This window comes from Myotis myotis, unplaced genomic scaffold (assembly GCF_014108235.1).
Source record: "Myotis myotis isolate mMyoMyo1 unplaced genomic scaffold, mMyoMyo1.p scaffold_m19_p_5, whole genome shotgun sequence".
NCBI classification, from domain to species: Eukaryota; Metazoa; Chordata; class Mammalia; order Chiroptera; family Vespertilionidae; genus Myotis; species Myotis myotis.
The window spans coordinates 97,219,372-97,246,717 of NW_023416357.1; the positions used below are offsets into that span (position 1 = coordinate 97,219,372).

The window sequence follows — 27,346 nt, forward strand, 5'->3', positions numbered from 1 at the left end:
TGTGTGTATTCATATTAGTGTGTATATAATAATATTTGCAAATACATACATTTCAATGTGTTCACACTTATCTCTGAGGATGAACTGTATGGGTTTTAGTTGTCTGTTCATAGGTTTTCCCCATCCCATGTTTAGTTATTTCTCATATTTTCCTTTATGTGCATATATTGCTTTTTTAAAAAAATGTTAATTGAAATACAGTGCTCCTCCAGACATGTGTATGCATCATGAGTGTACATAGAAACAAATCATTCCCAACGTCCCATCAGCCCCCTAACCATTTGTGCAGCTTATAAAACACAGTAACAGCAATGACAGAGAAGTCTGGAAACTCAACTCCTAAGAAGAGAGTGTGGGCAGGGTTTTCTTCCCTGGGGGGGAATTCTCTGAGCAGGATAACTTGCTGAGGAGTCAAGAGGGAAATTAAGCGTGATGCTTGAGACCCCTGGTAATTAATTCTGTTGCCTGGGAGGCCTTCCTCCCACAGCATGCAAATCCTAACCCAGGAGGCCTCCAGGAAACGGCGCTGCCTTCCAGCTCCTGCCACTTCCCCAATTCCCCGGGAGCTCTCACCAGGCCTGCTGTCCCATCCCATTAAACAGCAGGCACTCCTGCCCAAACCCCAAGGCACAGAGAGGGTGCTTTTCTGGTAAAATACATGTGGGGAACCCCTGTCTCGGGAGACCTATATCGGAGGCTCAGGAAGCCCTACAGTGAGGGAAACATTAACCCAGTGAGCCCCGCACCCACACTCCATTTTCCCGGACATTCGTTATCTATGTAATGCTTTTGCGAAGAGGGAAGTCAGTCACTTGCTATGCTTCTCTCTCCTATTAGTCTGCATGCTCCTGCAGGCCTTCCTCCACGGCCCTTTCATCTTTGCATCTCTTCCTGCCTCCCCAAGTCAACAACAGGAGCCCCCCGATTTTATCCACAGCAGGGTCTAAATACTGGGCACCGGAAGGAGGGTGGATGACATCACTACCTGACCAGATGAATGAAGCCGTGGTCAGGCCAAAGGATGGGCAACCATCCAGCAAACCCTCTCTCCTGGCCCATTTTCCCCTCTGATCCCGCTGACCTAACAGGAGCTCGGAGGAGTTCCAGAGAGAGGAAGTCACGTGAGATGAGCCAGGGTGTGATGGGTTTCCTCCCTTCCACAGCCCACCATCCCTGCTCCATATCCCTGGGGTTTCACAGTGTGATGGCGTGCCATGCCGGGAAGGACATGGAGTCCCTTTTGGCATGACATCAACTCCAGGAAAGGACTCCTGGCGAAGGAAGCTCTTTTAATTCCTTAACTCAACACACCCACACTTCACTCTTCCTGGAACTCTATTTTATGAAACACCTAACTGCTCCCGGGGTGTTGTATTTCCTGTTGTGCTAAAGTGGTCTCTACCCTATGTCCAAACTGCCAACAGGGCTTTCCTCTTCCGACTGTCACACTTAATCGTACATGCGCTCCACCCCATCTCATCCCATTGCTCCCCGCCCTCGGACAGTAAGTTTGTAGCTGCATGGTGGGTGGCAGGGGGTAGGGAGAGGAGAGGGCTCCCACAGAAGTTACTCCCAATTCCATACCACCTCATGGACCTGCATGGATTGGACTCTGATCCTTGAACCTGAGATGAAGATTGACTGGCTGTCATTCGGAATTCTCTGTGTGTTCCTGAAGGGTGAGCAGCAGACCTGTTTCCTGGATTGTACCATATCTTTCTCTCAGGAGGACAGTAAAATGCTAGGATGGCTGCACCAAGCTAGAATGAGTCCATCTTTCTATTTGTGTCTGAGACCATACCAGTTATTTGTAACTGTTTTTAAATATATTTTTTAATTGATTTTAGAGAGAAGGGGAGGAGGAGAGATAGAAACATCAATGATGAGAGAGAATCATTGATCGGCTGCCTCCTGCACACCCCACACTGGGGATGGAGACCACAACCCGGGCATGTGCCCTGACTAGGAATCCAAACGTGACCTCATAGTTCATAGGTCGACGTTCAACCACTGAGCCACACGCTGGGCTGTACCCTGTTTTATTGTTAAAAACAAATCGTGCCACTGTACTTAACTCTCAGCCTGCCAGCCCCTAGCACCCACGGCTCCTGGCGCTGGTTTTAAATAACTGTAGAGAGGTGTTGGTCTTAACGGGGAAAGCGGTAAACCCTAATATCATAAAAGCCCAGAACTAATGAGATACGAGGTGTCTGCTTCAGGACCGGGGAGAAAATGAGGGAGCATGGCTTTGACTCCAACTCCACCTCCCCACCGTTCAAACATTAAGTTTTCATAGGAACGCCCTGCATTTTGAAATAAAGAAAATGAAAGATTCACAATCTGGCAGAGCAGCTGGCTGCCAGTGTGAGAAAACACGGTAATTATGCTGACCCATTCATTATCGCCGGCTGCAGTGCCGAGCGAGCGAGGCAAGATCCCTCTCAGCGACAAGCAGGTTTTACAGTAATTCTTGCAGGATTTAGATGTTTCGAGATAACATGAAACAGAAGCTGGGCAGCAGAGCGAGGGGGGCACAGGCTGCTGAAAGTGTAGAGCCAGGGTTCCACCTGCACCCCGTTTCCCACAGAGAGAAAATGGCCTTCCCGATGCAGGAGAAGGTACTGATGGGCCTTAACACAAGGGTCTTTGGGCTTCTCTCCACATGCCAGATGCGAGGGGTTCTACTTCTGTTAGAGGAACACAGGGAAGACGGCACATCAGCTCCTGGTGTAAATATTGCTTTCCTGGGGGCCCAGCTGCCCTTACGTAAAATAAGGTGGTTCCATGGCTCATGCATTGGATCAAAAGCCTCCTGGAGAAAGTGTGTGAGGCTCCCCGATGGACCAGCTCAGCTCTCTCTCTCCTGTTGCCAGTCGAGGACTGGCCCAGGGGCCTGCGCGTCTCTGGTTAGTCATCATCACTAATGAGCATGTCCTTCCTCTTTCTTCCTTCTTCTCCTCAATCCCCCCTTCCGCACTTTTTCCTTCCCCCTCCAGTCCTCCCCTCCACCCTCCCTCTTCCTTCCTCTCTTTATTTGTTAATCTCCTTCTGGACAAGGCTGCCATGAACTTCCCTGGTGTGCAATAAGTCCTCACTTCACATCCTCAATAGATTCTGCGGCTGTAAGAGGAATGACATACCGTATAACAAAACCAATTTATAGGATGGGCTAATTGATACACACAAGAGCTACGTTCCCACTGCACCGCATCAACATTATAACAAAACACCGTTAATGGAGGGCCGCTGTACTGACAATCCAGTAGCTTGGACCCTAGAGCTGAAGGACTCTCGCTGGTGCCGGAATGAATGCAAGCTCCATGAGGGCAGCGAGCTCCTTGGCTCTCTCCACTGATTTATAAGGCTGCCTGGTGCGGAGCAGCGTCAGGTGCCTAACATCAGTGCCTGGACTCCTGCTGGTGGTTAACCAATGCCAAGCTGCTTCTTTATGGGGGTAAAGGCCTTACCTCTGTACTTCCCATCTTTCATAACACTGTCTCCTATACAAAATGCCCTGCCCAGCTTTTGCAGAAAAATAGTATGCAAATGACACCATTGGATCTGAATCACAATCCTCATAAAAAATAATTTCTGCATCCATACGTTTTGGTGCTGTATTGGCCCAGGCATACTAATCCCACTCGGAATATCTTTGATTCTGATAAAAAGGGAGGCAAGTCGGATAAGTGTATTGGGCTTGGTATTACTGCAAACCCTCAACTCGTTTCAGTGCCCTTTTATTGCTGCACAGTGTCAGGATCTGAAGATCAGTTTCCTGTCCTGGGGAAAAGCAGGACTCACACTTTGCCCCCAGGCAGGCGATACCCACACAATGCTCCTGGCGGCCCAGCGAATCACAGTCTCTGAAATGCAATGCATTTGTGCAACAAGAAAGAACAGCAAATAGCAATATTTAGAACCCTTAACTTGTCCGATTTGCAGCTGTGCCTTTTATGTGTCCTCCCAGCTCCCTTTGAGGCTGTTCCCCAATGGCTGGTTTAGGACAGCAGGGCTCTCTTCTCTTGCCACTAAGACAAATCGTCAACTTCAAGGGCAAAAAAAGCCACAACTGTTTGTCAAGCTTCCTTTAGACTCAACCTAAGATGCAACTGCTTTTTCTTCACTTGCCCACCAGGTATGCTGGTTTGTAGATGCTGGGACATGGTTAACTGTATATTTAAAGCAATTACTTGAATAAACACCACCGAACTGGCTTTGTCTTTGGCCCTTCTAGAAAGAGACATCTCATTATGCACTTTCTTTGTGTCTAGACACTTATTTTGTGTTAAGTGAAGGTTATCATGCCATCTACCAACGCCCCACTTCTGGAGTTTGGATCCAGAAAATGGGTAAGAAATGTTTAATAAGCCCGAACTGGTTTGGCTCAGTGGATAGAGCATCAGCCTGTGGACTGAAGGGTCCCAGGTTCGATTCCAGTCAAGGGCACATGGCAGGAGTGTGGGCTTGATCCTTAGTAGGGCTCCCGCAGGAGGCAGCCAATCAATGATTCTCTCAAATCATTGATGTTTCTCTCTCTCCCTCTCCCTTCCTCTCTGAAATCAATAAAAATATATTTTTTAAAAAAGAAATGTTTAATAAATCTAGTGCCAAATGCCAAATGGAAACTCAGAGTGTCCTCTCGATGTCTGTTAAATCACTGTTAACAAAAGTCATTCACCTGTCACCCTGCCCAATATTGGTAAATGTCAATTAAAGAACAGCGTTAGGAAGAAAAGACACCAAATTAGAGGCATTTCTGAGCCTCAACGCTGGAGTTTGATTTTTTTTTCTAGTTGAACGTCAGTCAAGATAATAAACATGTAAACAGACCATCAATGGGAAACAATGGAGAGTGTTCAGGCTGCCTGATGGATACAGTATAAATCCTTAGTTCTTGGCAGGAGAGGAGAGAGACAAGGGAGGCGAAAACCCATAGGTCCATTATCCTGGAAAGGTTCCCTCTGAAACCTTATCCAGCATGAATCAAAGTGAAAAATCTGATATCACTGCAACGAAAATTGGATTTAGCTCATAAGCTAAAAATGAGTTTCTCCCAAAGAAAACAGGGCACCAGCTTTTCAGAGCAAATACCAATTGAGCATCTTGTTGCTACATCAACAATCTCAGCCCACCCACTCCCAACCTTCAGCTCGATTTATACCCAGAGCCCATTTTGGGGGAGGTGAGTGGAGTAACCCTCTCGGTAAGTGGGAATAGGGAGTTCTTTCTATACCCTGGAACTCGATGACACCGAAACTTTAGGGATGAAACTTTAGGGATGTAACGAGAGGCGTGCTGTGATGTGCTGGAGGATCAAAGAAAAGCAACATTTTTAAATGGAAGAAGCGTGGGTGTATCAACCAGCCAAATGAGCCATTTACCCACGTGTCCGCTGCTTCCAGTCTGTCTCCCCCTCAAAGACAAAGCGTTCATCTCCAACCGTCGATGAGCTCTGCCTTCAATGTATTTACCGTGACAAACACATGCTCGCACCCCTCCCCCCTCCGTCTCCTTCACAACGTGGTGCTTACCTTAGAAAATAAACACAAATGAGATCATCTTACCAGCCCAGGAATCCCAAGAGAAGAAACACAAAACCAGTGGAAAATACTTGAGGGTGCTAAACTGCATATTAAAGTTTTAGAGCTCTGGGAGAGATGGCAGAGCAGCAGATGCAAAAGCCGACAGGGGGCAGATTCTACATCAAAGCCGTAAAAATATACAACCGCTTTAATGGGCAATTATTCTTTGCATTTGTGTGCTGGGTTGAATTTGCATGAGGTTGCCAGATGCCCAGGAAAAGGTGTGCCATTGGAATGGAGGGGGGGCTCTCTTTTTGTCCCCCATAAAGCCACTTCCTCACCATCCCCGCATTTGAATGTTTCAAGACTGAGAAACCTTCATGCTAATTTGGGGTTGGATTGTTCTGTGGGTAGTTTATAGTAGGAAATATTCACTCACATAATTCTGGGGGTGCAGACGCGATTTCAACAGCAGGCTCACGGTTCTGTGGGATTCCCCTTGGGGGATCTCCTGTTCCAAAAGCTGGACCATAAATTAAGAAGTGGCATAATAGGTAACACACTGAAGTGAATAAACAGCCAGCTACAGCTCGATTTCAGAGGCAGAGCATCCTGTGATACACATCACAATGAAGAGCCAGAGAGAGGATTTTTTTTCTCCAAATGGCAAAAAATGTTTGTTTAAAATGGATCTCAAATAAAGGTACATCGAATGGGTTTATAACACAGAATTTATACACAACTAGGTCACTATCTTTAAATGACATTACATGGAAAATTGCATGTGATGGGACATATTTAGTTCTGGGTCAAAGTAAAAATGGAAAGGCTTAAATTTTTATTTTTTTAAATTCAGTAATTTCAAGGTTTGGGGGAGGGGGGGAAAGATGAGTACCGCCCATTCTGTCACTTACGAAAAGACCCAAAGAGCCACTTAATTTGTTGGAATCTCCCGTTCTCGTACTCACATATTTTATCCTGGAAACACATATTTGGGATCGACTCTCATTTGATTTAGAAATGCAGGCTGATATTAAATACCGCTGTTTAGAAGTGAATAAATCTACATTTTGGACAAACAGTTCCTTATAGGACACCCTCATTTGAAATGCATTGAATAGGAAAACAAAAATTTCTAATTAATGTACAAGTCTAATCACCATTCTCCACATGGAAGAGTAATTTTTCACTGTTCATTTGCTCGGTTTAATCTCAAAACTGACATAACAGAAACGCAATGTCCTATAAATCTCCACTCGTTTCTTTTAATATTCATATTCCATTGAACTGCAGCTGCTTGTTGCTTCAGTCTATTACAACTTGCAAAAGTGTCGATAAAAATATTATGAAAGGCAAGATGTGTTTCTTCCTGGCTGTGCGTGCCATTTATTTGGGGAAAGACAATAAATGGCTCGTGGATTGTTCCCCGGCCTGCTGCTTGGTGGGTGATTAGTGATTAATTACCTGGCAGCAAATTGACATGGCACGAGGAAATTGACACAGCCCTGATTAATTAACTTTTTATGGGCGGTAGTTACTCACAAAACATTGCGCACCATAATTGAATCTCTCTGCATAACGTCATGGTACAAAAGTTTTAGTCAAATCCAAATTAGCCAGAAGTTTCTAGGCTGTTGTAGGATGTGTGGAAGGGATGGGCAAGGAATTGAACTTGGAGAGAAATGCACATATTTTGAGGGGGATAAAGATGGTGACACTGTACTGGCCGGACTGCCCGGGCTGAAGTCATTGACCTGAATCTTAGCTGTATGAGGCTAAAAGGCCTCATTTACCCCCAGCCTCTGGCTGCTGCTTCTCGGTTGCTCCTGCAGGTTCTGTCTTTTGTTCAGTCTCTACCGGGTGAGTTAATTCCCTCATTCACATCTTGGTTCCGACATCATCTCCTCCTCCAAGCCTCTTCCTCTCAGCTGTACCCTCCGCCTCCTACCTGCCTCCACAGTCTCTATCACGCCTCCCCACCCACTCCACTAACCGCTCTTTCAATATCTTATTTGATTGCAACTTTATTATATGTCTCTGTGTTGGCATGTCCTGAGGACTTTATTTTGGTCAATACTGTATCTACAGCACCTAGACCAAAATGGAAAGGCTTAAATTTCCTTTGGCGGTCGAACGACCCTTTCACAGGGGTCGCCTAAAACCATCCTGCATATCAGATATTTACAGTACGATTCATAACAGTAGCAACATTACAGTTATGAAGTAGCAACGAAAATAACTTTATGGTTGGGTCACAACATGAGGAACTGTATTTAAAGGGCCAGAAGGTTGAGAACCACTGACCTAGAAGGTTACCTGGTCCAAGGTAAGCCCTACAATGTTTATGGATTATATGGCCAGGTAAACTAGAATGCCAGAGTAAGTGGTCCAGTTACAGAGGAAAAATGGGTGATGCTCCATGAACCTGTAGGACTTGCTAAGATGAGGCTTAGGAAGGATTCAGATTCGACAAGAACCTGGTGTAGTGAGAACATTAGTGGTAAGGGACTCTGGGCCTTATGTGCCTAAAAGTTCCGGCAGTGATAACTGGAATAATCCAAGCAACGTCGTGAATACAGCTAGCAAATGGCACTGCCCCATACTCCATTGCCAATGCAGGAGATCTGACTGTGTGTTATAACAGCTACTATTTACTCGTACTTGCTAACCTCCAGATCAATCAGTTAACTCACCAACTCCTTACAAAACCATAGAAACCAGGTATAATGACTATCTTACTTTCCTGGGAGGAACTAAAGACACAGAGCAGCTCAGAATCTCACCCAATTATCTGAACTCAAGCATCTTAACACTTGAGAGACTACCAGCTTATCTATTACCCAACAGGCAACTAGGACAAAGGCATCCCATGTCAGCCTTGGACAAGGCTTTCTCCATTTTCCTTCCTTCCCATTGTCTGTACAAGCTGCTGTTATCATTTCCCTATATCCAAACAACATCCAAAAACACCAACCCCAATTCATCATGGGCTGAGTTCACCTGCAGAGGGATCTGTTGACAAGTCGCCCTGAGATCTCAATGTGCTCTTTGTTGGGTAGGGACAGGGGTAATAGTGGAGGAGGGGGCAGGTGCATTGCTAACCTTCTTTATTTATGTTCTGAGATTTCAAGACACCTGGAAGGGCTTTGCTCCTTTTCTACTAATTGGATGCAGGCTGCAGGGGTCACTACTGATTTATGTTCCCAATAAGAGTCCAAGGCAAGCTGTTTCCCTTCTCTACTGGGGCTTATCTCCACATCTGGATGTGAGCCTGGGGGATTGTATACAATCCAGAAATGTTGGGGAAATGGGTTCTCCCAGCAACGGACCTGGGTTGCACTAGAATGGTGTTACACACACAAACCTCATCACTTGCAGAATAACAAGCTCCTTATGACTCAATTAAACTAGAATTTTTCTCCAAGATTTGGAAGATTTGAGCAAGAAACTTTCATAATATTTGGGAGTGTTGTGCTTTTTTTTCTGAATAGAATTGACTTAATAGTGTTATCAGTTATTACTTTACTCACAACATGGCTGGAAATAAATATCTTCCTCAGAAAGAAAAGTGTCATGGACCAATAATAATAATAATAATAATAATAATAATATTAAAAACAACAACAACAACAACAATAGTGCAATGAACACACAGAGATGTACTCTAAATGTTGAGTCTGGTGTCACCAAAGCAGAAATGCTTCCTAACTTAAAAACAAATTCTAAATACTGCAGCAAAACCACACCCGACGCTCATGCGCGGGTATTCTTTCATCATTCATGTCTGTGCAACTTTGAATGAGGACAGAAGCCTTGGTTTGTGACTAATTGCCACACTCCTCTGCCTACCTCCCGAAGTGAGCTGCCTCTTTTCTCCCAGGCTACAAATGGTCAGATTAATCCAACAGAAAGGTGTTGACTGCCATGGTGGCTGCATGTGCAGTGATGGGCTTTTACTGCGCACAAGACATATTTGTTATCTGTCTACGCACAGGTATTGACAATATCCCCCGGGGCAGGATTTTTGTAACACTTCCTCCCGCAAAACAAGAATGAATCTCAATCTTGGAGTGTTTGACTTGGCAGGACCACAGAAGGCTTTGCAAAAGTGCTTTCTGTCATTTGATGGGATGTTGAAGACAAAACTGGGAGATGCTGAGGTCTATTTTAATTTGGATGAAGGGATTTGCCAAAATCTATTTGTCTGACAAAACCTGTACTGGTATTAAAATTTAGCTTTTTTTTTTCCAGGCAGCCATGGGAAGAAATCAAATAATTTCTATAAATAATTACTTTATCGAGTGCATATACACAGTAAAGGCTCAATTGCTAAATCATTCATGATCTAGCTAACAGCTGGCTGAAACAGCAAGCTCGGTGAATTGCCTCTCCAGGTAGGAAACAGGGCAAGTGAGATAAATTAGGTTCCTTATGTTGGGCTGGATTTCCATGACTCTCTGGGGTTGCTGCGGCTCCACACATGAGGGCCTCGGAGAGGGTGGCAGTGGCTCACTGGATGGGGACACGATGCCAAGGCATCAATCATTTCGCCTCTAGCCATCGCTGTGGGTGTAGCTTGTTGAGGCCATCTGATTTTCAGAGCCAGCTTCCAGATTTGAAAGACTGAGTCCTGATGCTTTGAGTGACACCCTAAGCCAGGGGTGGAGAACCTTTCTCTGCCAAGGGCCATTCAGATACTTATATCATCATTCTCGGGCCATACAAAATGATCAGCTTAAAAACTAGCCTGCTATATTTGGTCAAACATTTCATTAACTCACCCATAAGGCCTTGGCAGAGCCAGACCAAATGATTTCCCTGGCCTTGTAGGGTCCGCGGGCCAGATGTTCCCCACCCCTGCTAAGTAAGCCATTTGGACCTAGGGATCCCCCACCTGATGTCAGAACTGGAGCCATCCCAAGACCCCCATGTAGATAAAACTGAATGAAGGAGACATGCAGAAATGATCCAGTTGTCCAGTCAATAGACCAACATAAACCTTCCAGACCAGCTTCTTTGGTGAACTTTCTACAGTCCTGCAGAATATGGCTTCTAAGAAAAAAAGGGAAAGATCAGTCCTTTGTTTGAGGAACTACATTGCCTCAAGCAAATGGAAAGGTTTTTTTCACAACAATATTTGATGCTCACAGGTGAGTGGGTATCCATGAATACCTTCACAGCAAAGAGGCTAGGCCAAGGTCACACCTCTAGTGTAACCATGACAATTTAAGCCCAGCTCTGCCTAATTTCAGCTCTTCTCACTAAACCATGTGGATACTCAAAGAGAACTTTGTAGAACCAATACTAGGGGCTAAAAACTATCTTTGGATGAGTAATACTCCATTACATATACATGCACCACATCTTCTTTATCCAATTGTATACTAATGGACATTTAGGTTGCTTTCATATCTTGGATATACAACGGAATATTACTCAGTCATAAAAAAGAATGAAATCTTGCCATTTGCAACAACATGAATGGACCTACAGGATATTACGCTAAGTGAAATGTCAGACAGAGAAAGACAAGCACCGTATGATTTCACTTACATGTGGAATCTGAAAAGCAAAAACCATAAAATAAACAAACAGAACAGAAATAGACTCATAGATACAGAGAACAAACTGATGGCTGCCAGATGGAAGAGGATTTAGAGGCTGGGTGAAAAAAGATGAATGGATTAAGATGTACAAATTTGCGGTTATAAAAACAGCCATGAGGATGCAGAGTACAGCATAGGCCAGTGATGGCGAACCTTTTGAGCTCGGCGTGTCAGCATTTTGAAAAACCCTAACTTAACTCTGGTGCCATGTCACGTATAGAATTTTTTTGATATTTGCAACCATAGTAAAACAAAGATTTATATTTTTGATATTTATTTTATATATTTAAATGCCATTTAACAAAGAAAAATCAACCAAAAAAATGAGTTCGCATGTCACCTCTGACACGCGTGTCATAGGTTCGCCATCACTGGCATAGGCAATACAGTCGACAATATTGTAATAACTATCTATGGTGTCAGGTGGGTACTAGACTTATGTGGGGGTGGGGGGGAGTCTCCCTTTGTAAGTTATATGAATGTCTAACCACTATGCTGTACAACTAAAACCAATATAATATTGACTGTCAACTGTAATTGAAAAAACTAATTAAAAATAAATAAATAAAATGATCTTTGGGAAATGGTGCTTAAATCCCTGTAGCATTCACCAAGGATTGGGATAATATATATTCTTGAGCAGGTGTGCCCATAGAGGTGGTTCTTTTATCTTTGTTTGTTTATTTTTCCATAAAAAGTGACGGGATACCAGGAGTCCACAGGACATGCCAACAAAACCCCAGGAGACAGATCTAAAATGTATGGTGTGTTATTTGGTCCTGAAAGCTGCATTTTGTTCACACTCCCCACAAGCTCTGCAGGAGCGACAAAATAGCTTTACATAAATGAAAACATGATTTAAGAAATTGATGGTTTTGGAGTTCTTAGTGAAGCAACTGTTTAAATGATCGTGTTTAAATGAACTATGCCGAGCTCTTTTCCCTCGATGAGAGACAAGCTCAGCTTCCCTTTTATGTATCTCCACACTGCGCAGGGAGATTCACTTTTGAAGAGAAATAAGGCAAAGGGAGGAGGGGGCCACCTCTGCAGTTGGACACCTTTCTATGCAAGAAGCACCAAGAGTCCCCACCCCAGCACTTGAATTATATGAGTGTCATTGGATGTTCTTACTTCCCTCCTAACATGCTCACTCCCAGCTCTGCAGCCAATGAGAGGTCATGGCTCCACCTGCAAAGCCCGGTCCCAGGAATGCACACCTGCACCATGGTATCAAACTGCTCCCCTTTTATTCCAGGAATCAATCAGGTCTTAGCTTTGGCCCCTGCAAAGTTCATGTTCAGAGCTCTGAACTCAGAATAGAGGTTTGTGGGTGTTCTCTTTTTTTCTATTTTAAATCCACATTAGTTTGAGAAAGCCAATGACATGCAGATGAGCGCATAAAAAACGTAGCTTCTCAACCCATTGAAGGATTTCCCTCTGGCCACCGGCAGGGGCTGGTGGAAGGTGAGCATGGTGGAGGAGTTTAATGGGGGAGCTGCACCAGGCAGTCTGCGGCTCCTCCTAAGAAAAGTGAGCGTTAAAAAGTGCTTTCTGTCAGTGGGATCACAGGACTCGGGTTTCCAGGGAATTCCCCCAGAACAACTGCCTCGCTGCCTTTCAGAAACGTCTCATCTTGGCCTTGTTCGCTGGCTGTGCGTGCACAGGAATCCCAGGACAACGTGGTTTATTGTTTTAATATCTGTCTGACACAAAGCAAACCATCCTCTGGTGACTCCTTATCTGTCATATGTGTTTCTGTGAAAGAAATATCAAGACAAATAAGATGTTTGGGGGCATACCGCGGGACGGCAGGTTTTGCAATTGGCAGTCTTTTGCAGAAGGGAGACCCCCGTCTGAAAAAGAAGCAAGCCACCGTTCCACATGGAGATTAACAGCCAAAGCGCCGGAGAGCCGAGAGCAGCTGCCTGGGATGTGGCTCCTCTGCAGATTCTTCCCTTGAAGCAACTAAGGGTGGAGTGTGTCTTACTAGTGATTTTTTAAATTTTCCTGAAATTGATTTTTTTTAAAAAAAGGACAAAGCAGAAGCAATGGGATTATTACTATTCAGCCAAAGTAACCACACGGATGTCGATGAGGAAGCTAACCCAGTTGGGCTGGAAATAGTGGGGACTGAAAATACAAATGAACCTTTTCTGAAAACTGGTGTCCAGGGAGAATCACTAGGGGAAAAAAAAACACTCTTAAAAGTAACCTCTTAATAAATGAGAGATGTGCTGGGCCGTGGGAGAGCAGGGCAGATGGAGCAAAGCGAGGAGATGGTGCTCGGGCGATGGAGAAAGAATGGTTCCCGGGGTCCCTTCATCAGCAGTGGCTGCTGACAACTGTGGACAACCCCTCTTCAATCCATCAGGTGTGTGCTATGATTGGGGCGACAGGCAGAGCTTGGCCCATGGTAGGTGTCTCCAAATCTCTTCTTCCATGAATTCAACGAGGGAACTAGGACTGCAGAAGCTAAGTGTATCTGTCTATAGTGTGGAATGATGGGGAAGGCAGTGATATTTAGTTCACCTACCAGGAGGTGTTAGCAGTGGGTAAATCTCCTATCAGGAAAGACCTCCCAAATATCCCTAGGAGTAGTGTGTTTGCAATTCTGAGATCTTAGCCTTATATATCTGTCTATCATCTATCTTGTCTATGAGAATGTAGGCACTATAGAGTCAACTTGTGGATCTCATGTTCATGTAGCAGTCACAGTGCATAGAATGGTACCTGGCATATGGAAAGAACCTGATTGGTTGAATAAAGTGATGCCTTTTCAATCCCTTGCCCCATCAAAGGACAGATGAGTGAGGAGGAAGGACTTGTTTCAGAGGCAGTGACAGAGGGGGCACGCTGTCACCATAGTGCTGAGTCACGGACACAGGAGGAATGACGCACTGGCTGATTCCGGATCAGAAGGATCCGCCTGAGCATCTCTGGGAGCCAGCATTGGGCAGTGTGCGGGAGGAACCAGAAGAGGCCTGGGTGGAGGGTGAGGGGTCCTGGGAGGGCGGAGGGAGTCTCACTATCCATCCCAGGAAAACAGCACCAAAACAAAGCCTCCACAGCCAGATCTGTTTGTTGTTTATTGTGAGAGCAAAACTACATCAGTCGAACTTGTATCTAGACTGAATTTGTGTCTACATTCTAATTGAATATGTACCAGGGAGAGGGTGTTCTTTTACATGCTTACCTTCCATTATTTGTCTTAAAATGTGACAAAATAATTCAAAATGCCAAAAATGCATGAGGGTGCACATTGAAAAGAAGTCTTCTTTGCCCTAGATAGTTTGGCTCAGTAGATAGAGCATAGGCCTGCAGATTGAAGGGTGTTGGGTTTGATTCTGGTCAAGGGCACATGCCCAGGTTGCAGGCTGGATCCCCAATGGAGGGTGTGCAGGAGGCAGCTGACCAATGATTCTCTCTCATCATTGATGTTTCTATCTCTCTCCCTTTCCCTTCCTCTCTGAAATCAATAAAAATGTATTAAAAAGAAGTCTTTTTTATCTCCACCCCCAGGGAGCCAGCTGCCTTGTGCCCTGCCCACTTATTTATTTTTATTGCTGAAAGTCTTACAGATGTCCCATTTTATTTTTTTATTTTATTGATTTTTTTATAGAGAGGAAGGGAGAGGGATAGAGAGTTAGAAACATCAATGAGAGAGAAACATTGATCAGCTGCCTCCTGTACACTCCCTGCTGGGGATGTGCCCACAACCAAGGTACATGCCCTTGACTAGAATCGAACCTGGGACCCTTGAGTCCGCAGGCCGACGCTCTATCCACTGAGCCAAACCTGTCAGGGCCAGATGTCCCATTTTAAATGATGGTCTGACAAAGGGGTTGGTAACCTATAGGTCAAATCTGGCTTGAAGACTGTTTTGTAAATAAAGTTTTATTGGAAGCACAGCCACACCTATTCATTTATGTATAGTCTATAGTGAGTTTCAAGAGACCAGATGGTCCATAAGACTGGAACTATTTACTCTCTGGCCCTTTAAAGAACAACTTTGCCAACCCTGGCCAGGCAGAGCAGCCGGGGGAAGAACAGCCTCTGCAGAAATCCGGGGATGGGAAGGGCAACTGGGGCTGAGCGCAGAGGCTGGGCAGCTGCTTAGAGTTTCTGCCTGACCACTCCCTGTGCGGACGTTTCCAGAAGCAGAGCAGGTGGCACTGCTGTTTTGCAGCCACTGGTGGGAAAATTTAGAGGCCAGGAAAGGTGGAAGTCTTGAAATTCTGTTAGGCTGGGTTCACATTGATCTGGCTGTGGGACACTGCACAATTTCCTTACTCCCTCTGACCTCAAATTTTCTCATGTAAAAGGAGGCAGAATAATCACACCTATTTCATAGTTACCTTGTGAGGATTAATTGAGAAAGTTCATATGCATGGTTAGCAGAATGCTCAACATATAGGAAGTTCTCAATATCCATTTATTATTATTATTTTATATATCAGGGCTGGAACTAGGGTAAGATTAGTTAGGCACTCACCTTGGGTGTAAAATTTAAATAAGGGACCACCAAATAATTAAGTAATCAAGATAAAGTATAGTTCGGTGCAATTATAAAAAATAAAATTATTGTAAACAATTTCATGAGAAACAGACTATCCAAATTTAAATAAAGAGCCCTGGCCAGTGTGGCTCAGTTGGTTGGGCACTGTCCTGTGCACCAAAAGGTTGCTGGTTCAATTCCAGGTCAGGGGCATGCCTGGATTGTGGGCTCAATCCCTGAGGTCGCAGGAGGCAGCAGATCCATGTTCTGCTCTCACATCCATTTTTCTCTTTCTCTCTCCCTCTTCCCTGCCCTCTTCTCTAAAAAATATCAATAGAAATATATTTTTAAATTTTAGATAAAGAGGTGCTATGCTGAGCCATATTGGATCCTAAGGCAAAATAAAAATTAATAATAATCATCCTATCTTTAGGAAACCTGTTGATATTTATTCCATGAAATTTTTCCATTAAACGTCAATATTTTGAAATATTGCTTAATATACTATTCACCTTGATGACTGAGCTTTCTGGAGCCTCTGTACATTTTGTCTGAGGGGAGTGCCTCACTTTCCTCAATCTAGTCCCAGATGATTCTACTCTAGAAACTATTAGAAAAGCCTTTCTGGGAGGCTGCCAGGAAGCTCTGAGTTACTGGAAAGAGGGAAAAAGAAGATGTGTGGGGTTTTTTTAAACCGATGTATCAGTAACACAATGCCCTGGATGTGCACTTTCTATTATTGAACTCAGTCTAGTGACATTTTCTGTACTGGGCAGAAGAAAGAGGAAGCCATAAATTAACAGAGGCCATTGCTTTAATTACAGAAACCAATGGAAGCTCTATCCATTACCTAAATGCAGAAAGTGCAGGCCTGATTTATGTATGTTTCTGCCACTTAAATCATTGTTTTATGAATTCCACACAATTACTTCCATACAATCTGCAATCAATATATCAATTAAAACTATGCCACTACCACTTGCCCTTGAGTTTCATAAAAGTGAATAGAGGAGATGATTTTGCATTTTGATAACATTAAGGTTTCTGAGCATTTGTCTGTGATAACAGATTTTTTTCCTCCTTGTTGTCAGGGGTGAAAATTTAGGAGGAATAAACAGTTACCTTCCTTTTATTTCAGGATTTGTCTTCGTATGGATTGATAGTGGTGGCTTCCATGTAACTATGTGAAAATACTTGTTTGCATTGATAAGCATGTAGAACCATACAGAAATTGCTGCTGAAAAATGCCTTTTTTTTTTTTTCTGAGCCGTTGACAATGAAACTGGCCCCTCTGTGTCTAGGTGTTTCCTATGGACTAAAGTCTGCTCACTCCCCAAACCCTAAATTCATGTGTTGACCCTTAAATCCCACTATGATAGTACTTAGAAATGGGAGGTAATTAGGTTTAGATAAGGTCATAAGGATGGGGCCCTTAGGAAAGTATTAGTGCCTTTAGAGTGTCATATGAAGACACAGTGAGAAGGCCATCATCTACCAGCCAGGAAGAATTCTTACCAGAACAGATCATGCTGGCACTATGGTGTAGTAACAAAAGAAAAGACAGATATATTTGCCTATATAATTAAGACTGTACGCTGGAATGTAAGCAAAACCAAATGACCAAAATAGGATAGATATTGGCAACATCTATCCTATACTCAGGTTATTCTCCCTGATGAATAATGATCTCTCAATGTGAATTAAAATAAATGAGTAAACACATGAGAGAAATGAGCAGATGTGTACTGAAAAGTCACTCGTGGTAACATCCAAACGACAATTAAATTTTTGAAGGATGATGCTCTTCACTAGGAGAAAGGCAAATGCTCACTGGAGCAAACTGAGATGCTATTTTTCATCCATCCAATTTGCAAAATTAAAGAAAAAGCAAAATATGCAGGTGCTGGCAAGAATGTTTGGATGGAACAAACAGCCCCATGTTTGGGAGCCTGGATGTAAAATGTAAAGCCCTGGTGTGTCAGGGTATATGTAAAAATGTTTGTGGGGTGGATAAAAAGAAGGAGTTTGAACTATCATGGATAGAGAATGGTTGAATAAACTGCGGACCACCCACGCCATGGAACAGCATGACACTATCATAAGACTTAACAGGAGATGGTCCGCGTGTGTTATGCAATGAAATGAAACATGATTCGTATGTGTACACTGCTCCCTGTTTAAATTGTACTATTACCACTACCATTTGCATGTGAGTCTGTCCTTCTTTGCATTATTATGAAAACATGTGGAAAGATACTTACCAGGGAGTCAATGTGAATGACTCAAAGAATTTGTGTTTTTTAATAAAGTGGGACTATTTTACCATGTTATTCCATACGTGTGTGTTTCGGTTTATTGGCATGTTTCCCTGATTATAGTGAGCCCATCCATGTCTCTTTTGTCATTGAAAATCTATTCGTAAAATGGTAAAGAAAATAAAGCTGATAGTATTTACCTCCTTCTGGAAACATCTACTCCATATGGAAATGAGGGTGAGTGATTGCTGGCTTTGCTCATCCCTATTGGAGGTGGGCTTTCATATTTATGGAACCAATGATTTACTGCTGCGTGTTTCAAAGAGTAGAAACGCCTTAACTTGGAAGAGAGGTGAGATGTTCTTTACCTTCCTACTTCGGCCTGGAGACATGTTTATATTTTGCATTCACTGTGTGCAGACAGTGCTCATGTGCCTGGTGCCTTTCACTCGGGACAGGCAAGGCCTACTGACCACTGGCCTAGGGGTTGTATTGTTTGCTACTCAAAGCAAACACATGATTAATTAATTAATTAATATTATTTTAAAATTGCCCTGGCCGGGTGGCTCAGCTGGTGCGTCATTCTGTACACAAAAAGGCTGCAGGTTCGATTCTCCATCAGGTCACATACCTAGGTTTTAGGTTCAATCCCTGGTCAGAACACATACAGGAGGTAGCTAATTAATGTTTTTCTCTCCATCAATCTCTCTATCTCTCTTCCTCTTTCAAATTAATTTTAAAAAGTTGTTTTAAAATGATTAAAAGTATTTTATTAGTTTAATTTAGTTGATTAAAATTAATATCTTAAGACAACAATATTAATACTACATGTTTTGCATTTGGGGCAAGATGATCTTCCCTTATTCTCTGGAGTTTTGCTCTGACTTTATTTAAGTCTGACAGAAAGTAGGCCCATTGTACACTCGGAATGAGTGGGTTATGAGGGCATGTAAGAGGAGGTTTGATGTCCCATGACACTTGAACTAGGGTTTCACACTATGCTAAAGGGCATGAGGAGGAGAAACTGGAGTCAGTCGTATGAGATGGGAGGCTCTATGGGATTAGGCTGTATTGACAACGCCTGCGTGAGAACCTTTCTCTGGATGCTTTCGTGTCCTGGGTCGTGCTATGAGGATGGTTCACTTAAGGGGGAAAACCCATTATGCAAAAATGCATCTTAAAAAACAGATAACTTCAGTAGAGTTATTTTCATTACTAATTCAGCAGGGTTCCTTTAAAAACCATCTCCCCTACTGCATTTAAGGGTGTTATTTACAGATGATGAGCTATTTGGCTACAAAGCAGGACAATTTAAGTTTAAAGCATCTAAGGCCAGGTAAAGATTCGTGAAACAAATACAAACTCGGGAGTGCTCATAGAGGCCAGTGAACACAGAGGATACAATTTACAAAAGTGCAATGTATTTCCCCCTTTTCCAGGAGCACAACTGCTCCTCCAAAGCGAGAAGCATGCACTTTCAAGCTAAAAACCAGGTGAATCCTCAATAATGGCTGAGAAGAGAGGGGGCCTCAGCTTCTGCGGAAAAGGCTGGATCCTTAGAGCAAAAGAGGCCACACTGTTCAGACCTCAGAGACAAGGCCTCTGGCTCTTACCCAGGTGTATGTCACACCTGGAGACAGGAGAGGTATCTCAGGTGACTGTGTCTGGTGAAAATGGGGTGTGACTTTGTACCTGGATGTACACCTTAATCTGGGAGAGGAAACCCAAGTAAATGTTGCAAAGAAGACAGCTAATTGCAAACAGCCTGGCCCAAAAGGGCATTGCTGACTTGGAGAAGAGGGAGAAAGGAAGTCTTAGCCAAGTGCTTTGGGAGGAATGGATAATCTTTACACTCAGCAACAATGTGTAGCCTCAGGATACAGATAATGGAAGGCCCCTCCAGCCACCCAGCTGGAGAAGAGGAGGTCTCAGGTTGGCTGCCCTTACAAAACACTAACTGAGCGGGTCAGTCTAAATACCATTACTGGAGGGGTAAGAAACCAGCTTTGGTTTGTTTTGTTATGGGCTAGGAGGGTTAGCTAGTCATTGTTGTTGTCTTTGATACTAATACATACCAGGGCACTGCTTTTCCTTATTATTTTTGAAAAATTGCTATCAATCTAAGTACCCCAAATGGAGGGGGGATAGATTAAAATGTAATATCATGAAACAACAGATTATTACGAGGTCATTAGCATATTTGCATAAAGTACACATGACAGGATAATAAGTGAAAATAATAGGATGACAAATGTGTAGATAATATGACTGATTATACAATTTTAAAATGAAGGGTGTTGGGCACACACACATCATACAGTTTCTATAATTATTATAAATCTTTCCTCTTAAACTCAGAAAAAAAGTATTATAAACAGTGAAGCAACAGTCCCATTGTCTATTTTCAATAATAAAATGGATCCATTAGGTCAGTGCCGTAGACCAATTCCAGCATGTCATAATTTCAAGAGTTTCATCAAAAGGTTGATGAGACTTGGGGACTCAACAGGGTTGAGTCACACATGTAGTCACCTGTTGGGAATGGCTAAAGGCATTTCCCCAAACCTGAATTGGAAACTGATTGTGGCTGCCAGACAGTTAAAGGGCATCTTAATCTACATGTTATTGCCTCCTACTGGCCAAACACCTGAACAGCCGGAGACTATTCCCCAAACTGACAATGCTTCTGTACCCTTTGAAACCTTACCCTTTGAAGTGTATTATCTTCACCTTGCCTTAGGATACACTGTGTTAATAAAAGCAAGGGTCCTAGACAAGGAGACAGTCTTCAGTTCCTTTAGCTGATGGTCCTCTGACCCCCAATGCCTTTCAAAATTATATATCGTCTCCGGACTCTTTATTAGTCTCTGGATTCCTATGTCATCTACGCGGAGCCTTTTCCAGATTCCTGAACCTTTCTTGATGCTGGGACATGAACCCCGGCAGTCAAGAGTTCAGAATACTTTTTTAAATAAAGAGTCAGATTACCAAGATTTTAGGCTCTGTGGGCAACCTATGTCTCTTTCCCATTATTTCTGTTTTTGTTTTGTTTTTATAATGCTTTTAAAAAAATCTAAACTCATTCTTTGCTCACAAGCCTTACAAAAGCAGGCTGTGGGCTGGATGTGACCCTTGGCTGTAGTTTGCTGACCACTGCGTCACATGATTTCATCTCCCATGTGTTTCACTGATTTTAATATGGAGAACGGAGACAGGTATCACATGCTCTCACTTATATGTGGAATCTAATGAACAAAATAAACTGGCAGACAGAACAGGTCCAAAGGCATGGATGCATGGAACAGACTCACAGATCTCAGAGGGCAGGGGAGTGGGAGCCTAGAAGAGATTAATCAATGAACTTATATGCATATGTGTATAGCCCATGGGCACAGATAATAGTGTAGTGAAGGCCTGGGGTGGGTCAGAGGCTGGGGGGAGGGGGGAGGCAAAAAGGGGGACACAGGGGACATCTGTAATACTGTCAACAATAAAAACAATTAAAAATTTAAATAAATATGGAGAACTGTGGCCTAGTTCTGTGTTTGACACAATCACACATACTTTCCCTGAGTCGATCTAGAATGGCTGTACAAATTAAAACCAGCCTTTTTTAAGCTTGATTCATTTTGTGCCCTTTTGAAAAGAAAACGGAAATATAAATACAGCCTACGATTATAGAAAGCCACACTGTCCAATATGGTGGCCATTAGCCTCTCAAGGCTAATTAGAATAACACTAATTGAAATTAAGTAAAATGAAAAAGTCAGTGTCTCGGTCCCAGGATCACACTCACTGGACAGTGAGGAGATAGGCAGTTTCCTCCCAGATGGTCCCATAGGACAACTGTATTAAAGAAAAACCTAAGTAACCCTCTGGAATTCAGCCCAACTCTCCTTCAGAAATAGTGTGTATAGAGATGAGGGAGGGATCTGTATAGTGGGATGATGATGAGATTTAGAGCCAGTTGGGGCCAGAAGATTAATTTCCCCAGGTTTAAGAAACAAATCTACCCTATACTGGCTGGGTGGTCCTGAGTGAATCGCCCCACTTCTCTGTGCCCCCCATTTCCTAGGCTGTAAAGCAAACATTACAAAACCTACCTGGTGCAGATTTAGCAAGGATCAAAAACAAGGCTGAGTATGTGAAAATGTACAGTAGCATTCTCATCTATGATATGTATGTACAGGCATCTGCACTGGCCCAAATGGGACACTTTTCATAAATTCGGGAAGAGCCACATCTGGCTGGTATGGCTAGCTTCTCGGAGACCTGGCAATTCATGAATGTCAAAGCTGCCATTGAAGATTATGCTCTGGTTGGGAGAAGCCCTTGGCTGCCCACATGACCTGAAGCCTTCAGGGATCCTCATGTTTCTCGTGTTCATGTTTTGGGATCCCGGTCACTGCTTCTAACTGTTGCCCCAAAATGAAGAGGTGGGTTTATCTCAGCCTTTGGGAATTGAGATGCTCGGTCTTGGCAGGTGGTCAGGCTTCTCCTGTCTCTCATCCTCTAATCATCATGAGCTTTCGTCTTCCGCTCTCTCCCACCCCCTCTTTAGCCCGTCTCAGAAGCATCACACCTCCCCATGGTCTCAGACTCACTTCTGAGCACGGATCCCAATGAGGACCTGCTTGGGTAGGTATAGGAATTGCATAGGGTGTACACACACAGTATGAAATAGATGACAAGGTCAGACTGTGGCTAGAGACTGAGGAGGGGCTGGGAACCATGTGGGATCCAGGAGCACTTTAGGTCCTGCTCTGTGAATTGAGAGAGGGAGTGGCCATTGCAGGGGTCCTCAAACTTTTTAAACAGGGGGCCAGTTCACTGTCCCTCAGACCGTTGGAGGGCTGGACTATAGTTTAAAAAAAAACTATGAACAAATTCCTATGCACACTGCACATATCTTATTTTGAAGTAAAAAAACAAAACGGGAACAAATACAATATTTGTATTTGCATGTGGCCTGTGGGCCGTAGTTTGAGGACCCCTGCTTTAGAGCATCCACCCCAGGCAGAGCAACCCTTGTTTTCCACCTCAACATTGTGATCTGGCTTCCCTTGTTATTTTGGTTTCCTCCCCCTAGTCCATGATGGGTATACTCACATCTATTAAAGAACCTTTAACTTGCTGTTTCCCCTAGTTAAATGGGGGGAGGGGGCAACCACATTCTTTTCTCTTCCCCTCCTCCTCCTCCTCCTCCTCCTCCTCCTCCTCCTCCTCCTCCTCCTCCTCCTCCTCCTCCTCTTCCTCAATGGAATCACATAGCCAAGGATAGAACAGCCTTGCAAACAAGTCACTAGCCCAGGCTACTCATATTTCCCACACTGAGGAAATTCCGTTCAAGAGGACTGACCTAGCACCTCTGCTAGGCTAGGGTGCCAGTTGAATGGCCTGAATGTTTTAATTCAATATTTCTCCTATGAATTTACAAAGCTGTGGTAGGAGGCAGGCAATGAGCTACAGGTTCTTCCCTCCTTCCCTTCCCTTCCCCTCCCCGACCCCAATACCCCATGTCCCATCCATTGGACCCAGTCCTGACAGGTCTGCACAAAGAATGGCTGGGACATCCGGGACATGAGGATTCAGACATAATGAGCAGAGGGATTGGATGCTAAGGCAACGGGAAACAGAGACATGCTCATGGAAATCAAATTCACCTGGAGGGGGCCACGCGGGAGGGCGGTGCGGAGGGAGGGGAAGGGGACTTACATGGCAGGGAAGGTGACTGGACTCAGAGTTATGTCACAAAACAAAAAAAGGAGCCACAACATGGGCTTACTTGCGGAAGTATATACAAGTGAACTGGGGGCACTGTACATGGAAGATCCCTCCTGGTTTGCCTGGCACAACAGCACCGTGCCTACGAAAGAGAGAGAGATAGATGGTATCTGGTTTGGGAACAGGCACACTACACCTGAGAGATCACGGCAACGCAAACGAGAAAGGCAGGCAAATGAAAACATAGCCACACCCCAGAGCGTGTGACGGGACCCCCACAGCAGCCCCTGCCTTAGCCAGAGGGAGCCGGGGAGGCCCGCCCCCAGCCCACCAAGCACATGTCATTCCTTTCCCCACGGGTGGGCATAGAGGAGCCTGGCTGGCCCAGGACCCCAGCTTCAGGTCCATAACGGAAGCAGCATGCCATGCTCAAAGGGGAGTGTGGAAATTTCAGGGAGAACGAGATAGCAAGCCTGACTCAGACTCCTACTTGGCTGTGTGATCATGGTGAGTGACTGTACCTCTCTGTGCCTTGGGAGTCCCACCTGGAAAATGGGGTGAATATACCTACCTGCAAGAGGGGTGGTGAGTCATATGACGGAGACATGCCCAGCACAGGGGCTGGCTCAGAATCATTACTCAGCAAATGGCAAGCATGTGTGTTGCTATGTTTACAGAAAAGTGTTCCTCCCCCACCACCCACACTTAAGTCCAAATCAGTTCTTCTGAGGAAGAGCACAAGTAAGACAGGGAAGAAACAAATGCAACTTTCGCTGTTCCTGTGACCCACCCTGACCCCCCTGTGGACTCGGGGTGAGACCATGTAGGACTTCTGCATCTCCTGCGTCTCCCCTAAAGCTCCCAGTCCCCAATGGGAGAGGCTGTGTCACTGCCCCTGAAGACTGCCCACAGCGGCACTGCAGCGAGGACTTGCCCCCCGATTTACAGCAAAGGAGCCTGCTCATCCTTGCAAAGAGGAAGCTTATAGAGGGAAGAACGGTGGACTCCTGAGATATCTCTCAATCTATGCCATGTTTTGCTCAACCACCCCTGCCAAGGATAACCAGGGCCAGGGCTCTTCAGGGTATCAAGTCTGCTCTCCTACTGCTGCTCAAACTCCGAGGCTTTGCAAAGTGGGAGAGAGACATTTGAGGAGCTTGCCGCCCATTCCTGATGACGGGAATACACTTCCCTGTCTGGTCAAGGTCAGCACCTCCACTGGTCTCTGTATTCTCCCATCCTCAGAGGAAAGCAATCCCCTATGAAAAGAAGCCTGAGTCTCAGGGAACCTGGAACTCACCTGGACCCTTGGAGACCTGCCCTCGGGTGATGAGGGGGACATTCTATAACCTTTTTGTACATTACCCACGTTCAACACAAGTGTAGTTAAAACTTCCAGAGTGAATGGGGCTTCACCAAATAGAGAGGTGCTGCCACAGGACACCACTAAGAGACAGTAATCTTTCCTGATGTACAAGCCCAGACACAACTCCAGAGGTGGTCTCCTCACCTCTATTCCCCCATCCCTCAGGTGCCAAGCCAAAACAGAGGGATCGCAGGAGGACACTGAGGGGCCGTCCCCAAATTCCACTTCTCCCCTGATCCTGGTGTCTCTCTGGATTTTGTACATTATTTTCAGGTTACACAAAGATTCTATTAACATTCCTGACTTATCTCTCCCTCCCCCAACACCAGGTGGGCCCAGTCCATCCAATGTGTGAGGAGGAGAAGTATTCCCTGGGAGGAAGTTCTGTCTGAAGGAACGTCCCCTGGTCCCTCTCCTGCTTGCCTTGGGGTCCTGGGCTTATAACTGGAGGAGAGCCCCCCACCCCCTCCTCCCTAAAAGCCCAGATGTAAGAGTGGAATTTACTGACCTTCCCTTGGTAGCAAGTGTATTAAGAGGCTGGATGGGCCTGAGTCATAATCAACCTTTGCTAAACTGACAGTGCTTTCTTCTTCCTACTGTAGGTGAGAACAGTTTATTGTAACTTATGAGCCTTCACATGACCTACTTTCTCTGCAGTGGGTATTTCCAGTTCTGTCAGGAGGCTGGTCTGTGATGGGGATGAACCACAAATGAACTGAACATCAGACCATGGGATTCGGGGTCTAAAATCAACCAACAGGAGGTAGGACACCCAGCAGAAAAGACAGGCCCTAACCCCCTCCCTGCTTTTCCAGTGAGACTCCTTTGGCTCATTGCTAGAACTCTTGGAGAGAAGCTAATGTTTCCATGGGATCGAGAGAGAGCTACTAAATCAGAACCTTCTAGAGTGGGGCTAGGGGAGGTGGGGTAGGAGAAAGTTCTTCCACGAGACTTTCCTGGGCACCTCTGGTTAAGAACCTCCATTAAGCCTGCCAGTTTGGCTCAGTGGTTGAACATCAACCTATGAACCAGGAAGTCATAGTTCAATGCCCAGTCAGGGCACATGCCCTGGTTGCAGGCTCAATCCCCAGTAAGGGGGTATACAGGAGGCAGCTGTTAGATGATTCTCTCTCATCCCTAATGTTTTTCTCTCTCTCTCTCCCTCTCCTTTCCTCTCTGAAATCAATTAAAAAAATATATATTTTTTTTAGAAAGAACCACTATTAAAATGAGATCTGAAATGTCTTGGGGTATATAGGTTTCAAAAGGAAAATAATGTAATTGTAGCAAATATATATGCAGAAGGGCATTTTAGTATTTCACAGTTAAAATCATGGACTGATTTTCAATAACCCCAGTGCAATGTAGGGGTGCCAATGAGATATGACACAGATTCCCTCTAGAAGGCTGAATCCTGGCAGGGCGTAATGACGCTTTCCTTGCTTTCTTATGCTGTGGGTCCTGAGAAACTGCTCTGAAATAGCTTCTTTGGATGCCCTCTAAGTAGTTAAAAAAAAATCCTTTATGCAATGATTTTGACCTTTGTAAAACGAAATGTCCACTGTCACAGGACTTGGTTGTGATGTTACCTAAAAACATCCTCCAATTTAATTTGCAAAGTACTTATTGTGTGTTCTCTCAGTACACTGTGACCTTTTCTTAAAAGAAAGCTTTGAATTAAGCAAAAGCAAAGCAGTGGAGGAATACACTGTAAGCTCCGTGCATTTCTCTGGGGTGGGGGCGCGGGTGGTGTATGTTTAAGCAAGTGGAATAGATAGTGGGGTACAAGCAGTAGTATCGGGGGGTGTTTACAAACAAGGTCATCCAAAGCAAGTTGTGATACAGCCATCTAAGGAGTCTCCAGAAGTGAGTCTTCCACCCACACCCCCGTCATCCCCAGTATAGCTCACCCACCTCTGACTACCGGGGCCTGCCTACACCCAGGAGGACAGCCTAAGACTTCTGTGATTTTGTTTCTAAAGCTTCTTATCATTTAAGTATGGCAAGTATGTTTAATTTAGACCCATTCCTTAGTCGGGACAGACCACGGAACAATTCCAATATTATTCTTTCCTGTTGCCCTGGAATCCTTGGAATCATTCTCAACACAGCTTCTGGACAGTTACCACCATTCAATTAGAGTCGGTGAAAGGGATGCAATCTGCATGCTGGTCCTGCTCTTATTGTTAAGATAAACCATCAGAAATCGACCTTTTGCTTTTATGGTCAATAGGGTTGCATGTTGGCAATTTCATACGGTTCAATTTGAAGAAAGATGCCTTCCCCTCTCCCTTCTGTGTAGTTTAAAAGTCACCTCCTCTCTTCTGAGTCCCTAGGATTTATTTAATTGTTCCCTCTTCTAGGTTCCTATCACTACT

General features: G+C 44.4%; 1 protein-coding gene across 8 annotated transcripts in view; it reads right to left on the reverse strand.

The window, feature by feature from the left end:
• RBFOX1 (RNA binding fox-1 homolog 1) overlaps positions 1 to 27,346 on the reverse strand; it is a 2,058,026-nt gene that overhangs the window by 62,097 nt on the left and 1,968,583 nt on the right. For 7 of the 8 annotated variants that reach the window (XM_036309603.1, XM_036309610.1, XM_036309602.1 and 4 more), the window contains one exon: positions 23,664 to 23,744. The exons of the other annotated variant lie outside the window; for it this stretch is intronic. In XM_036309603.1, coding sequence (XP_036165496.1) covers positions 23,664 to 23,744 — 81 coding nt within the window. The remainder of the gene's footprint in view (positions 1 to 23,663; positions 23,745 to 27,346) is intronic. 8 annotated transcript variants of the gene reach the window in all.